The sequence below is a fragment of the Girardinichthys multiradiatus genome, chromosome 10 (assembly GCF_021462225.1).
Source record: "Girardinichthys multiradiatus isolate DD_20200921_A chromosome 10, DD_fGirMul_XY1, whole genome shotgun sequence".
NCBI lineage: Eukaryota > Metazoa > Chordata > Actinopteri > Cyprinodontiformes > Goodeidae > Girardinichthys > Girardinichthys multiradiatus.
In genome coordinates this window covers 17,958,536-17,972,898 of record NC_061803.1, presented here as the reverse complement: position 1 = coordinate 17,972,898, position 14,363 = coordinate 17,958,536, and the positions used below count along the sequence as shown (strand labels likewise).

At 38.4% G+C, this 14,363-nt stretch overlaps 1 protein-coding gene across 1 annotated transcript in view; it reads right to left on the bottom strand.

Annotated features, from left to right (window-relative positions):
• Window positions 1-800: 800 nt before the first annotated feature.
• The window catches only part of cdc42ep4b (CDC42 effector protein (Rho GTPase binding) 4b), a 31,743-nt gene continuing 18,180 nt past the window's right edge, over window positions 801-14,363 (bottom strand). Inside the window, exon 2 of the mRNA XM_047377674.1 lies at window positions 801-5,732. Within this exon, the coding sequence (XP_047233630.1) occupies window positions 4,572-5,564 (993 nt within the window). The 5' untranslated portion in view covers window positions 5,565-5,732 and the 3' untranslated portion in view covers window positions 801-4,571. The remainder of the gene's footprint in view (window positions 5,733-14,363) is intronic.

The window sequence follows — 14,363 nt, the reverse complement described above, 5'->3', positions numbered from 1 at the left end:
AGTTTTATCTTCTCCTTTTGAATTCTCTCAAGTTAATACCACAGTGCAAAAATAGGTATGTTAATTGGTCACTCGAAATTGCCCTTAGGTATGGTGTGTATGTGTGTGTTCGTGTGTGGTCCTGTGAAAGATTGGCAACCTGTCCAAAGCGTAGCCAGCCTATCCCCCAGTGACCGCTGGAGATAGACAGTAGTCCCACCGTAGCCCTGCCAAGATAACACATTATATCAAATGGATTGATAAATGCGTTTGATTAGTCATTTTGAGCACATTTACTCGTTTTGAATATCTCTCTTCTGTGTAATAACACATTTTTAACAAAAATATTTGGAGCAAATAGCAGTTAACTACCACACGTCATATACCGTCTTCACATAAATTTGACCACAAAACTCTACAAACCCCTCCTCCAAAAGACTCAAACATACCTTTAAATGTTCATACCCTTTGACCTTAGTGACTATTAAAAGAAAAATCAAACTACTAGTTTTGTTGAAAAGCTCCCCAGCCTTTCATAAACAGTGTTCGTCTGTGGTGGACTTCTATTACATCCCCTATAACATCAGGGTTGTTTGTGTAAAATAGTCCACTTGGATAAGGTCTTTTTTTAAACTCAGGATTGAGCTTGAACTCCTTCAGCAGCTCCCTATGCAGACATTTTTCAGGCTATTTCAAGGTTAGATTTCAATCAGCTTTCTGCCCATTTTGGAGGCAGAATGCAAATAAGCTTGTGAAGGAGTGAGAAAATAAGCAAGCCTGTGGTGAGACACACAAGTCACACAAAAAAAACAAAACACAGCTTGGCCTTTTATGAAGATTACCAGCTTTCTGCTTTTATTGAAAAATATAGCTGTTATTTCAAAGAAAAGAAAGTTAGGGAGGTGAATATATTAATATGAAGTAAAATCATTATAACAGTACATACTTGGCATAACAATGCAGCCACAGAATAGGAAAAAACACCATTCTTAAGATGTGTTTTGAGCCACTTGATTCTTTTTGCAGTTCCTATCTTTTCCCCCCTTTAAAACAAACACTTTTCAGGGAGTGGAAAACTTATGTAGACCTTGGGCAGGCAGTTTCTGCACATTTTTAACATCATTTGTTCTAGTTTACTTTGGAGTTTCCCCTCAGACAGACAACAAAAAGCAGACAAACACAAGAAGCATTTCAGTGCAATTTAGTGTACTTTTTCATAATTCTGCAATCACCTCTAACACCAACAGTTTATGCCAATGATATGGTGTAAATAGTTCAAACCCTGACCACAAACTTTACATTTTGCATTTAAGCCTCCAACATTCCTGTGGCTCTATCATTATAACAGCCGGTCACACAGCTGATAACAGATTGTTCTCTGGAATTATTAATGGCTCTAATTACAAAACTTGACTGCAAAAACTGCAGATAAGGAGCGTTTCTTTCAACTCTGTTTCTCATTTTCCTCATGAAGAATCAGAGTTCTTTCCTTCATTTCACAAATCATATATTTTAACATTTAATCATCAGAAAGACCTTACAATTTGTTTCAAATACATAGAAATATGAAAAATCAAATGTTTTTGGAAAGAGAAGAAAAACGTTTCCAAATATGTGTCAACAATAAAGTTTAAATCCTGACCCCAGTACATTTTTGTGATAATACCCTAACATAGATGTTATTAGTTTAGAGATATGCCTTAAGATAAATATGCAGACAAACATGAGTTAAATTTAGAAAATAGAGCAGTTATATTTTCTTGCTTAAAAGAGTCACTTTCCCCTAAATGTTGGGAAAAACAAATCAACAGCTGTATTATTTTAACGTCTACAACATACGTTAAACAGTCTCAGACACTACTGCTGTATTCTTTTCGACTTTTCTGGCAAAATCTTTTGTAATCGCTGGCAAAGTACGACCACAGCAATAAAATAAAGTGGAAAGTAGTTTCTAATATCCACCTTCTAACAGAAACTATACAGTAATCAATCTTTATATTAAAGGGGTACATAAGTCTGTATTTGGCTGACATACAGTATATCTCAAAGGTTTTTTGGAGAAGAAGTGATGAAACAATGTTAAAAGGAGACACTGACAAACCTTTTTAGTGTCTTTATCAAGTCCAAAAACCTTAAAGAAGTCAAGTTTCAACATGCTTGGCAATTTCCTGCACATAACTTTACATTTGGAAGCTATTTTTTCCAACTCTTGAAACAACTTGAGGCACAATGGCACAGCATTTGAATTCTGCGTACACACCTGGATCAGCTCCACACCAGAAAATTCAGAACACCTGTTTGTTAAAGGTGGCAATTAGTTTTCTAACACAAAATTAACTAAAAACGTCACATTTCTCTCAGATGTAGTAAAGTACACCAATCTGACTAATAGCTGAGCCTGTAGTGTAAAGCAGACCCTAACAGACATAAAACGCTGAAGAAAAAGCCTAACTGTCTGTTCCTAGAGGTGTTCCAGCTGGTAAGGGCAGCAAGCAATTGAACACATTTAATGAAAAAAACGGACCGGCTTATATAATGTGTTGGTTAAATTCCTACTGTGTGATTTGACTTGTAGAGAGAAGGTCAATATCACCTTTTTGGGTGGGGTCAGCTCAGCAGATTTGTTCCATTCTCAGTGCTCTGACATGTACAAAGACCTTCTGTAAACCATCTGTCCTTTAACAATGTACATACATTTTCATCCCCTTTTCCTATTCTTAACACAAAAAAGCCCAAAAAATATTCATTGTAGCAACTGACCTAATATGCTCCTCCTAAGTGTTACACCCCCCGTTAAAATTCCAGGTCTTTGGATTTAAAACAATGTCACTATGATAAATTAAAATCTTTTTCCACATATAACATGACATTTATCCTACATAAGCCAAAACAAATCATTTAGTGCAGAGAAAAACAAGCAAATCATAAAAGCTGCAATAAACGTCTTCCAAAAATGGCTATACACTTAAATTAATACTGTGTTGAAGCAGCTTTTGATTCAGTTTCAACAGCTAGTCGTCTTTAGTAGGAATCTAATCAGCATCATACATCTTGACTGAACAATATTAACCAACTCAGTCTTTTAAACTTTCTCCAAATCCATCAGACTTGACCACAGCCCTCTTAAAGTAATCCTGCAGACTTTCTATGAGACTCAGATCTAGACTCAGCCGAGGCCATTCCAAAGCTTTACCTTTTATTCCGGTAAAACCATTGTTTTGCTGATTTAGATGCATGCTTAGACTCACAGTGATGTTAAAAATGTAATCCCTCCTCATCTTCAGCTTTCTAGCAGTCAATTTAAGGTATTGGGCAATTACTGGCCTTTCATAATTTAATCTACCTTCCAGTTCCATCTGAAGAAAAGAAACCTGAGAGCATGGTGTCCTTGCGTTGATGTGCAGCTTGTTTCTGTTTTATGTCAAACATCTGGAATTATGGCCTAAAACTTTATGTTAGATTTTAATGAGACCATAAAATATTTGCGGAAAGAGTTTTGAAATTATTTATCCAAACCACAAAAACCTACCATTTTAACAGGGGTGTGTAGACTTTTGAGAGCCATTGTACCAACGTCCTTTAATGATATTGAATTATACATTCATGTATTCTAAAAAATATCCCATCATTCCTACATGTTTATATAAAAAAAAGAAGATACATACAAAAAGACCTCTACAATGTACAGAAGCATCAAAAGTTGCACAGAACTTTTGCTGCGCATCAGTGTCGTGAGATTTAAAACAAAATAAGAGGCTTAATGATGTCTTTATGCTGATTAAGTATAACTGACGTGCAAAAAAAGGCTTTTTGTTTTCAGCATACAGTGATGCAACATACTAAATCTGATGTCACGAGTTCAGTACTTGGCGTCATTGAGATTGATCACATTATAGTACCATAAAGTAGTACCACAACCAAATACCTCAAAACCTTTAAGACTGTAAAGTTCACATTACGACTAATTAATCCCTTACAAAAACAGTTAAAATATTTTACAGCCAACAGAGGAACTTAGGAAAGAGGCAAATAAAATAAACCCACCCCAGATATAAGAGGTTATGCTTGACTGACTTCCACATCGTGTCCGTTCACAAAACGATTTAAGAACAGCAAACTCAGACATGAGCGAAAGTAATAACTCTATCCGTGTAGTGTCTACACCTCCAAACCGCTGGGATTACAAACCTATCACAATTTCATTTCTTGCTCTTTACCTCCACGTCCACAGGAATCTAACAACACATCCACACTGTCCGTTCTTTAATCCTGCTGCCACCTTTTACTTCCTTTAAAAAATGGGTGATTTTCCCTGCTGATTTTTCTTCACCTTTACCATTTCAGACTTGTGAAAATCTGGTAAAAATAGCCTCAACCAACCCAAACATTTCAAAAAAGTATATATTTTTTGAAGCAGTTTGCCAGTCTTCTTATTATAAGGTGAAAAAAGACTTAATAGGTTTTATTTATAGTGTTGATGAAACTGATCTAATGCTAGACTGATCTACAGGGAGTAAAAACCTCACTTGACTCTGACTGTATTCCCCTCCTATGATGGACTTTAAAGTTTCGGTTTCTCCGTTGTGGAGGATCTAAACTCGAATCTCATCATCCTCCTGATCCATGAAGGCAAAGTCATCCTCTCCACGTGGCGAACTGTACTTTGCGCTGTCTGTGTCACCATCATGAAGGTTGAACTGAGGTTTTTCTGAACCAGAGCTGGACACGGAGCAGCTATCCATGTTGTGGTGGTTGTTCCTATTGTTTAGCTCTGGAATGTAGGGATCTGCTGCGGCCTTCTGCTGGAGCTGGTATTCACGTGGTGGTCTTGAAGGTGCTTGTTCCTCTGCGTAGTCATCATCAATGTGAGGAATGTGGGATGGTGATGTATGGTCATCACTACCTTTGCCTTCCTCGTAACCAAGGTCATCCTCTTCCCAGCTTTTCTTCTCCATCACACTTAGGATATCCCCGAGCATTGAGGGGCCCAAGTCGATGTGGAAGGACATTATGGATTCAGCATGTTTCATCCCACTTCCTTTAGGCATGGCTGGAGGCAGGTCTTTAAGTTCACCGAAATTCCGTTCATCAAGCTCAGCGTCCATTGTGGCCATAGCTGCCCCTCCATTCATTGGCTTGTTTTCCATCTCTGCCAGTGCCTTCATGGGACTGGAGGAGACACTTTTCTGCAGTTGGTTGCTTATGCTTGAACTTTCATCATTCAGGTAAGGCAGGGATGTGGCGGTTTTTACAAACTGAGATGAGCCAGCAGAAGGCAGTGTTGTACTGTACTCGTACTTGTCTCCTTGGTTAACAGAATGGGACCGCTTGCTGCTTCTGAAGGTGCGGGACAGCAGCCCCGGTTTGGGACCTGGTGAGCCCTGCTTTGTGTGAGGCTCCCTTGGAGGTTCCCCCGATCGGGTGCTGAGAAACGAAGTGTCTCCGAAGGCATCCCCGCCTCGACCCACGTGCATGGTGTGACGGAAGTCCCCCAATGGAGCGCTGATCATTTCAACCGTCAGGTCAGCCCGAGACCTCCTCTTCGACTGGTTGGAGTTGTTCACTAGCTGCTTAAGAATAGGCATGATGGCAGCCTCTCTGTTATGGTCCAAACCAGAAACTAGGCTTTTAGCTCCTTTTTAAAGTTTCTTGAGAGTTTATGGAATGCTATCAAAACAAATTTTATTCCAGGCGTTTAGAGTTTGTAGCCATTGTGCTCCTTTAGTTCTGGTTTCATTTTGTGGTAAAAGCACCTAGAAAAGAAAAAAAAAGAAAATATCAGTGTGATTTCAGTGCTCCTACAGAGACTGAACAAATACCTGGCAGGCAATGTGGAAACATTTTAACAGACAAGTTAATTTAAATGAAAATGTATCTATGAAAATTCATTATGACACCTAGGTAGTGATAAGTTTTTTTTTGTTTTTTTTTATATAGATTAAAGCTCTTCAAGATGCTTATGAAAATGTAACACTCCACTTTAAGAACTTGTCCAGACAGCTTTGTCAACCTATCAAATAACTAATTTCTTTCCTGATAGTTAACAAGTATGGGAACTGAAGTCTGAAAGTGATTCTAAGCGAGCAAACACTTTTTTATGCAAAATCTTCAAAGGTGTTATGTAACAACAAGCGCATTCACCCAACACCATTACAGTAGGAAAAAGGGACACCACTTAAGTAGATTTCCATTCAAATTTGTTTTGTTCCTTTGATAGATTTTTGTGCCCCAGTTCTTGACTGTACTTCTGTTTTTCCATCCACTGCAGTGTCTGCTGCTACTGCTGTCCTTTAGTTCCCATTTAGGCCCCTGACTGTTACATAACCAGAAAGAGACATTATACTGGGAGCCAGAGCAACTCAAGCTTAAAAAAGAAAAAAAAAAAAGGAACAGGAGGGAAAAGATGAGGAGACAGGTTCTGCAGTATTTCTTCAGGATTGTTCAACGTCAACCACAGCTGATTAATAACAGAACTGTTTTCTCCCCACCAGTGAAAAAAACAATTGTCTACTTTAAAAAGGGCAATATCCATTTTTTAGAAGTAAACTATGAAAGCATTATTGGACTTTCCATTGCTTTTTAATGCAGCAATCTAAGTTAAAAGCACTTTTTTGGCAATAAAAAACAGTCAGTCATTTTCTACCGCTTATACCATAGTGGGTTGCGGGGAAGCTGGTGCCCATCTCCAGCAGTCTATGGGGAGAGGCCGGGTACATGCTGGACAGGGCAATAAAAAACACTTCTCTTCAAAACAGGAATTGAGAACAATATATGAATGATGACCTCTCTAGATCTGTAGTCTGAAACTATTGTTATATATGAACTGCTTTCTTGATTAAAACGCATCTGAATATATTCAGCGGACATTTATGTACTTTAGCGGCAAAGATCATACGTACAGGAAACATGGTAAGCATGTTTTTACAAATATTCTATATTCTATAATATTCTTCAAATATTTTTTTAAGTTGGCTTTAAACATATACTCTTGATCCTTTACTGTCACTGATGGCCTGTGATTTAAACTGAGAATGAAAATAAAAGTCCGCTGTGACTTCCAACAGAACGGGATGGAAAGCAGGTCTCAACACCCACTTATGTGCAATCCACAAGTCCACAAGCTCTATGGATCACTGTAACAAGGGTCTCAATTGTTCGAACCAGACAGCATGAACCATCATTTCCAGTGTTTTCAAACTGAGGCTTAGGCCCACACTGTGAGCTTGATTTCGAATCTCTCCCATGAATGAATAATTGCTTCACTCAACAATATTCCAAAAGAACGTCACCCGTGAAAAGATTTGCACTTCTGACAATAACCCATTCAACTGGAATTGCAACTAACACTGCATGGAACAAAGCAGGGTTTGATAAAGGTAGCACCACTATTTTTTTGTTCATCCTTCTTTCATTTCAAATCCTCCAAGAAAACTTAATTCAGTATTTCTTCTATAGTTCTTGTTAAATTGTTTCTTTTCACTAATTGTGAAAGTGATTTAAGTTCAATCTTTCACCACAGCATAAGAAAACTGTAATGAGCTTATTGTTAGGGAAGCAAAACAGACTCATCAAAACCTTCTGAACTGTGACCCTGTGGTTACATTAATAAGCTATGATCTATCGGTGTTAAACATTTGAAAAGTTAATGCATTCTACACTAGTCAATTAGTAAATGTTCAACTTGTGGCTGCTGAATGCTTATCCGACCATTGAGGACAACTCAACCAGTGTTATGTTTCTCCCCACTGCACAGAGTTTTGTATTTCTCTATGGCAACATCAGAGCAGAGTGCAGGCCACCAGTCGGACTTCCTGTCTCTAAGCCAGCCGGAGACAGCGAGAGAAAAAGATTTCCTCTCCAACATGGAGAGATTAGGTCATTTTGATGGATTAACCCATTCTGGTGCCCACATGCAGGGCAATAGGACAACCTCCACAGTCCAACAGCAGAAGAGGAAGGCTTTTGATGTGACGTGTGACAAGAACATATTCAATCTGCACATGAAAAATGTCAGTGGGTTCTCAAATATCAAAAAGGCGCAAAGCGCACACCTAAGGCTTATGACAGGCAATGACCTGTTTTATGCCTTTGGGTGGTTCTTGATGTTTGATGTGGAGGAGTTTCAACCCCCCCTCCTGGTTATAAAACCCCACTATTGTAGCCCCAACAAAAAGATGAAATATAGCCTGCAGTTCTGTCAAATTAAGTCTTAGCCTTTCAGTAAAGAAAAAAATGTAATCAATAGCAAGTCATGGTTGTTATTATACCATTTCAAAATAACATTTCAAAGAGCTTTAAAGATGCATTTTGCATGAAGGGGGACCATTTTCCCAAGCACTGCCAAATATTAGGAAAACACAAACACAAATTACAATATTGTTAAATATTCCAAAGACAATGTTGGTTCTGATGTACTCACATTTTCCTCACTTATGTCTGTTTTCCATCCTCTACATTTTCTAAGAGCGTCAGCATTTCAGCCACCCACATATACATCAGGTTATCCATCGATTGCAGCTAACCAGCCAAATAGATTATTTACATGCAGAGGGTTTATGAATGTGACTTAAATAAAATTGCCTACCTAGGATTGCTTCCAAGCAGCTTTTTGAGATTGAAAAGTGGCATGCATTGACGCTGCAATGGCAATTGTGATTTGACAGGTTGTGCAGCACTACTTACAATAAATCTGTACTATGATATAGGCTGTTAATAATTACAATTAGACTTAGGAGTTTGTTTTTTATAATATAGGACAATCTTATGAGACAGGTTGATGGTGAAGATTTAACAGTGCCTTGCAAAAGTATTCATGTGCCCTGAAATGTTTAGCATTTTGTCACTTGAATGTCTTTTAAGGATTTTATGTGGTGGACCGAAAAATAGGAGAACATAATTGTAAAGTTAAAAGGAAGATGAGGAATGGTTTAAGGGTTGATTTAAACCATTCCATTGTAGCTCTGGTTGCATGTTTAAGGCCATTTTCCTGCTAAAAGGTGAACCTCAGCACCAGGTGCAAGTACTTCCCATCATCTACCATCTCCCCTGGTTTACTTTGACTACAACTAATCAACATTCTGTTATTGTCATCTTTTCTTACCATTACACAATTTCTTCAGAACGCTCAATAAGTTTAAAGATCTTATCAACTAAAGATATACATCAGATAAGGGTAATTAGATTCAATCCACTCTGTCTAATATATTGTCGACATGCAGAGTCTGAACTTTTTAGAGCTTTTCTTCCAATTTTTAGCTGCCGTCAGCGCTACTACATATTTTATCAACGGATTTCTGTAAAATATGTGGTTATTCATAGTTCAACTAGGTAGTTTTTCTTCATTTAATGAAAAAATGGTTTGAGTTTCAATTACTTGTCAATGGATGTAACCCACAAATCCAAACAAAAAGAAAAACATTGTCTCAGCACTAGCTCATTTAAACCTGTAATTCCAGTTTGACTTCTAGTCTTTATACCTCCGAGTAGAGCCTTGCTGCAGACTCACTAAAGTTTTGCATGTTTACGCACGAATAAAAAATTTTTAAGATGTGATAAAATAATACAGTTTATTTATCTGAAAACCACAGCTCCAGTTATTGTGCCAGTTGGTGACAAATCCTTTATGTAACAGTGCTCTCGTGCTCCATGTGACTCAGGCTCCAACTGAGACAAGTGGTGACAGGGCCATAAATGATTAAGAGCATCTTATGTCGCCAGCAGCCTCTGATGTGGGTAAAATGACATCACAACAACCAACAAGCTCAACAGCGTTCAGGCTCACACTTGAAATCCCACTGATCACAGAGACAACACTCAGCTATTCGCAGGCCACTTGCTTTGGCTGCTCATCCAATCACATCAAAGCTAAGTCAAGTTAAACCAGGAAGCATAAACTGTACATTTTTAACAGTGACTGAAAAATAATCATTTATTTATGGAGGTGGAAGCCTTCAGGCAAAGCCTACAGGGAGTCGGGAAAAATTACATAACAGCACTGAGACCAACTATTGTCTGGCTGGTGCTGATCATGTCGCCCCTTCGCTATTTTGTACTTTTGCAGTTCTGGTTGCCGTCTGCTACTCAAGGTTTTATCTCAACAATTATCTTATGGATACCTCAGTAAAAAGTGTAGTTGTGTGTCTCAGAAAATATTGTCTTTCAGCAGGTTAGTTTTTGTTTTGATCAGGGGTTATGTCATCATTCATAAGCGTCAGTTGGTTCTTAGAGGAAGAACTACAATGAAAGGAAAAAAAGGTGTAGTATTAAACATTCAGAAAATAATACACAATTAAAATAAACTAAACGCAAGATTTGAGAATGCGTATGCTTATTTTTCTCCATAATACACATAATAATACTCAACCACAAAGGGAAATAAACTAATATGCAACTGTTGAATACAAGGGTGCAAACTGGTCTGTTTGTGGATACAAAATGGAAGTACAAACAACACTAAATAGGGTTGCAATCTAATTAAGGGGTGGATTGACTTGGAGCCTTGTCTGGCTGGTTATCTTGGCTTAAAATTAAACATGAGAAATGTATTACAGAAATGTGTTCTCAAGAAAACAGGTCACACCTCCTGGCACTGTTTTTCCTGACTATTATTCTTGACTATTAAAATCAATGCACGCATAGTGAGATATATTTAGCTTTTTGAATCAACATCATAGTTTTAAAGTTCCAAAACATTGGAACACTTCATGTTTAAACATCAAAACTCCCTTCAGAGCAAAAACAAAAATCTATTTAACTTTGAACTTCCTATACCCAACCCATTCCTCTCTTCCGTTGTTTGGTACAATGATATGCAAATGGTGTTACCCGTTGGCCAAAGTTATGACACTCCTAATCAATTAATCAGTGGCACTGCATAACAATGTGAACTTTGCAACTCCAACAAAGGGCATCAGCAAGTTTCTTTTTCAGCAGCATTTTTGGGCCCCTAACCTCTAACCCAAATATCTGATTCCCACAGGGGGGTGGGTGGTTGGGGCTCAGAAGCATCACAAGCACAGAGTTACCTACAAAAGCGTGATCCTGAAAAACATAAGAGTTTAAGAAAACTGACAAGAAAAAAAGGTGTTAAAAGAATAAAACACTTGAAATAGCTAGCTTATGGCATTGCTATGTTTTTGAAGTGAAGGTTGTAAAGGCATCTTAAGCCTGAGCATTTCTGTGCCATCGGTCACAGATTTATATTTAAACCAGTTGCTTTTCCCACCTTTAATCACACTGACACTTAACATTGCAAAGCTCTTTCCAGAAATACAATAATGTTTGTAGAAAAAACAATTCCTCAGGTTATTCAGTATCCTTACCCCTATTCCAACACTCAAAATTCTCCTAAAGAAGCAAATACACAAAGAACTGTCAATTGAATCTGGTGGTGCTATGAACCCAAAGGATTCCACAATTGCTTCAGCTTCATACAGTGCCCACATTTTAATTAATTATAAAAAAAGACAAAATCTTGGATATAATTTAAAGCCGCACCAAATAAGTTATAGTTTGATTACATGACACTGCTTTAATAACAGTGCTAACAATTTCATCATTTGCTTTGATTTTATTGAGATTCAGGCTTTTCCTGGTTGATTTTGATGTATGGTTTTCTTGGAGGCCTGACTTACCAATTCTGATTTTTTTTTACTAATTACTATAAACCAATATGAAGGAAAATGTATTGCATCTTCCTTCCTTGTTAGAGAAACTAGTTTTGAATGGAACAGAAAAGAAATAAGATTATGCCAACTTATGCATAGAAACAAAAGTTCCTAACAAATATCCGATACTTTTTTATCTCAAAAAAGTGAATCAAACTTCATCCTGTCAGTCCATCCATTTAGAGACCGAGAATGTTGGGAGTTCTTTACACTCATTTAATAAAAAACAAAGAAAAAAAAAAACCTGCTTAGATTTTTCCATATTTGACTTGCCATTTCCGGATGTCTGTGGCTCAGTGGGAAGAGCAGTCATATTGCAATCTAAAAGTTAGGGTTTTGATTCCAGGTCCTGGCAGATTAGGGTGTGTCCCAGGGCAAAACACTTCACCTCAAGTTGCCTACCAATCTGCATATCGGTGTATGAATGTGTGCTCGTTTATGAGTGCATCAATAGGTGACCATAGAAGGGGGCTGTCTGACTGGAAAAGTCCTATATAGACTTAGTCAATTTTCCACTTACAGATTAGTGCTAATCAAGGAAATTGTGGAAATTGTGGCCAATTCCAGTATAAATCAGATTGATTAGTGCATCCCTAAAAAAAAAAAAATTATCAAACCACTCCCCAGTGGTCAAAACTAATATCTAAATAAATAGTAAATGCAAAACTACTTTCATTCTTTTTTCTAGAAATCTGCAAAAAAAAAAAAAACAAGATTTAAAAAACGTTAGGTTTGTAGGAATGTGAACTCAGGTCAAATCTTTCAGACATTTGCTTTATTCGAAGGTTTTTACCAAGAAATCCGTTTTTGGCTTCCCTCAAAAATGTCGGGCACTTTAATAACAAGTGCCTGAGAGGGAGCAGTGGACTGCTCCCTCTCCTGGATCAGCTTCCTCCCCGCCACACCGCCGGCCGGTGGTTGAAGTCTCTGCCCGCTGGTGTACTTGTGGTTCTCGGTGTCCGGGGCTGAGTGCTTTGGTGTGTGCTGGCTCACTCCCGGCTCCCGGTGGCTGCTTGCCGGGGCCTGGCCCCCTGGGCTCTGTTGGGCCTCTGCTTGGGGGGTGTCGTTTCCCAAGGTCTTGGGCCTCTGGGTCCATGGCTGGATCTGCTCGGGCGTGGACAGCTACCGGCGGGGCCTGTGGGCTCGTCGCTGCGGCTCCCTGGGGCTTCTGCACTGTCACTGCTGGGTGGTTCCCCTGGGACTCTCCACTGCTCTTCTCTGGGGGAGTTGCGGTAGTCCCGGCAGTGGTTCTCCTGGGGTTTATGTGCTTTGGGGGGCCTTTAGATGTCTGTGGCTCAGATCTCCTCAGGGTCCGTCCAGGGACCATGGGGCAGGCCTGTGGGTCCTCACACTCGCTATTGCATATTTTGTGGAGAAACCTTGTATACAAAAGCGTGTCCACACCCATACTCACAGGTGTTAAGCTTCAGGTGTTGACAGATACACAGATGTTCTATATTGGGCTGCACCTCTCACTAAGTACATTTTACATTCAGAATTACCGTTTACTATTTTGTTAAAAATAACACACAAAAAAAAACAGCTGCAGGTGTATAAGCAAGCAGGGTGTAATCTTGTATTCTCTTCAACCTTCTTTCTCTCCTCCACTCTTTTCTCATTTTCTCCCCTTTTTCCCCCATCTCTCTTTTTTGAGCCTTTTTTTTCCTTTTCATTTCAGTTTATTTTATAAATATCAAGCAGAGCTTTAAAGCATTAGCTGTGATGCTCTGCTTGTGAAAGTAAATCTGTTGGGCAATTTCTTGGCACTCAGACAACAATTCTGAGCGATACTCTGCTGGACTGGACATGGTAAAAAAAAAATTTAAAAAATAAGATATAACATTAAATGTTTAATCAGTATAATAATTTGGCTTCTCTTTACTTCATACATGTTACAGCTGACAATAGAACCAGAAGTATGTCTAACATTTTGGAGTATGTTTTAAATTACTTATTTGACGTGTTTGGCCTGCTCTATTACACTGTGTTGGCCTGTTAATGAAAAGTATTTTGGTAAGCACTCCTTTTTGTTACTTTACTACTACTCACAAATGAGTAAATCCGGTTCTGCCTGGTTATCTTCATCTCTTTGTTGGAAGACCAACCCTGTATGACAAATGGTAGAAATATCTCGAGCAGAAACATGGTGAGAATGTTCAGAAAGAGGCAGCATCACCACTGTTTGTCACGTAGAGGACACACAGGTATAGCCCTGGAGATTACCAGGTATGATCTTCTGATAAATGGATAGAAACAATGTGAACACATCAAACTCTTCAGAACTCAATTATTTTCTACTGACTGCATGGTATTTCCAGGTGAAAAGAAATGATTGGACAAAGCGAGTTGCTAGTGGCCCTGAACTAAAAGTCATAACATGCAAACTAGCATACATGGCCAATGCTGCTGTTTTGTAATATACCACCTAAACATGTACAATTAAAGCTTGATTTGGTAAAACACAAAAAACAGCAATTTCAAGACACTGGAAAAGTTGTCTGAACTAAATTTTCTGAATTTTTATCCAGCTTTCAAATCTCTTTAGTATGTAAACGCATATCATACACAAAAGTTCATAAATCAAATGCTTATTTTGCATGCTAAATTCCAGGAACAATGGTTTTAGTTAAAATGAGTTTACTACAGTTTATTTTGTTTTTACAACCACATAAAAGTTGGGCAAACAAACTGATGAGTCCGCAAATTGCCTCCTTGTAA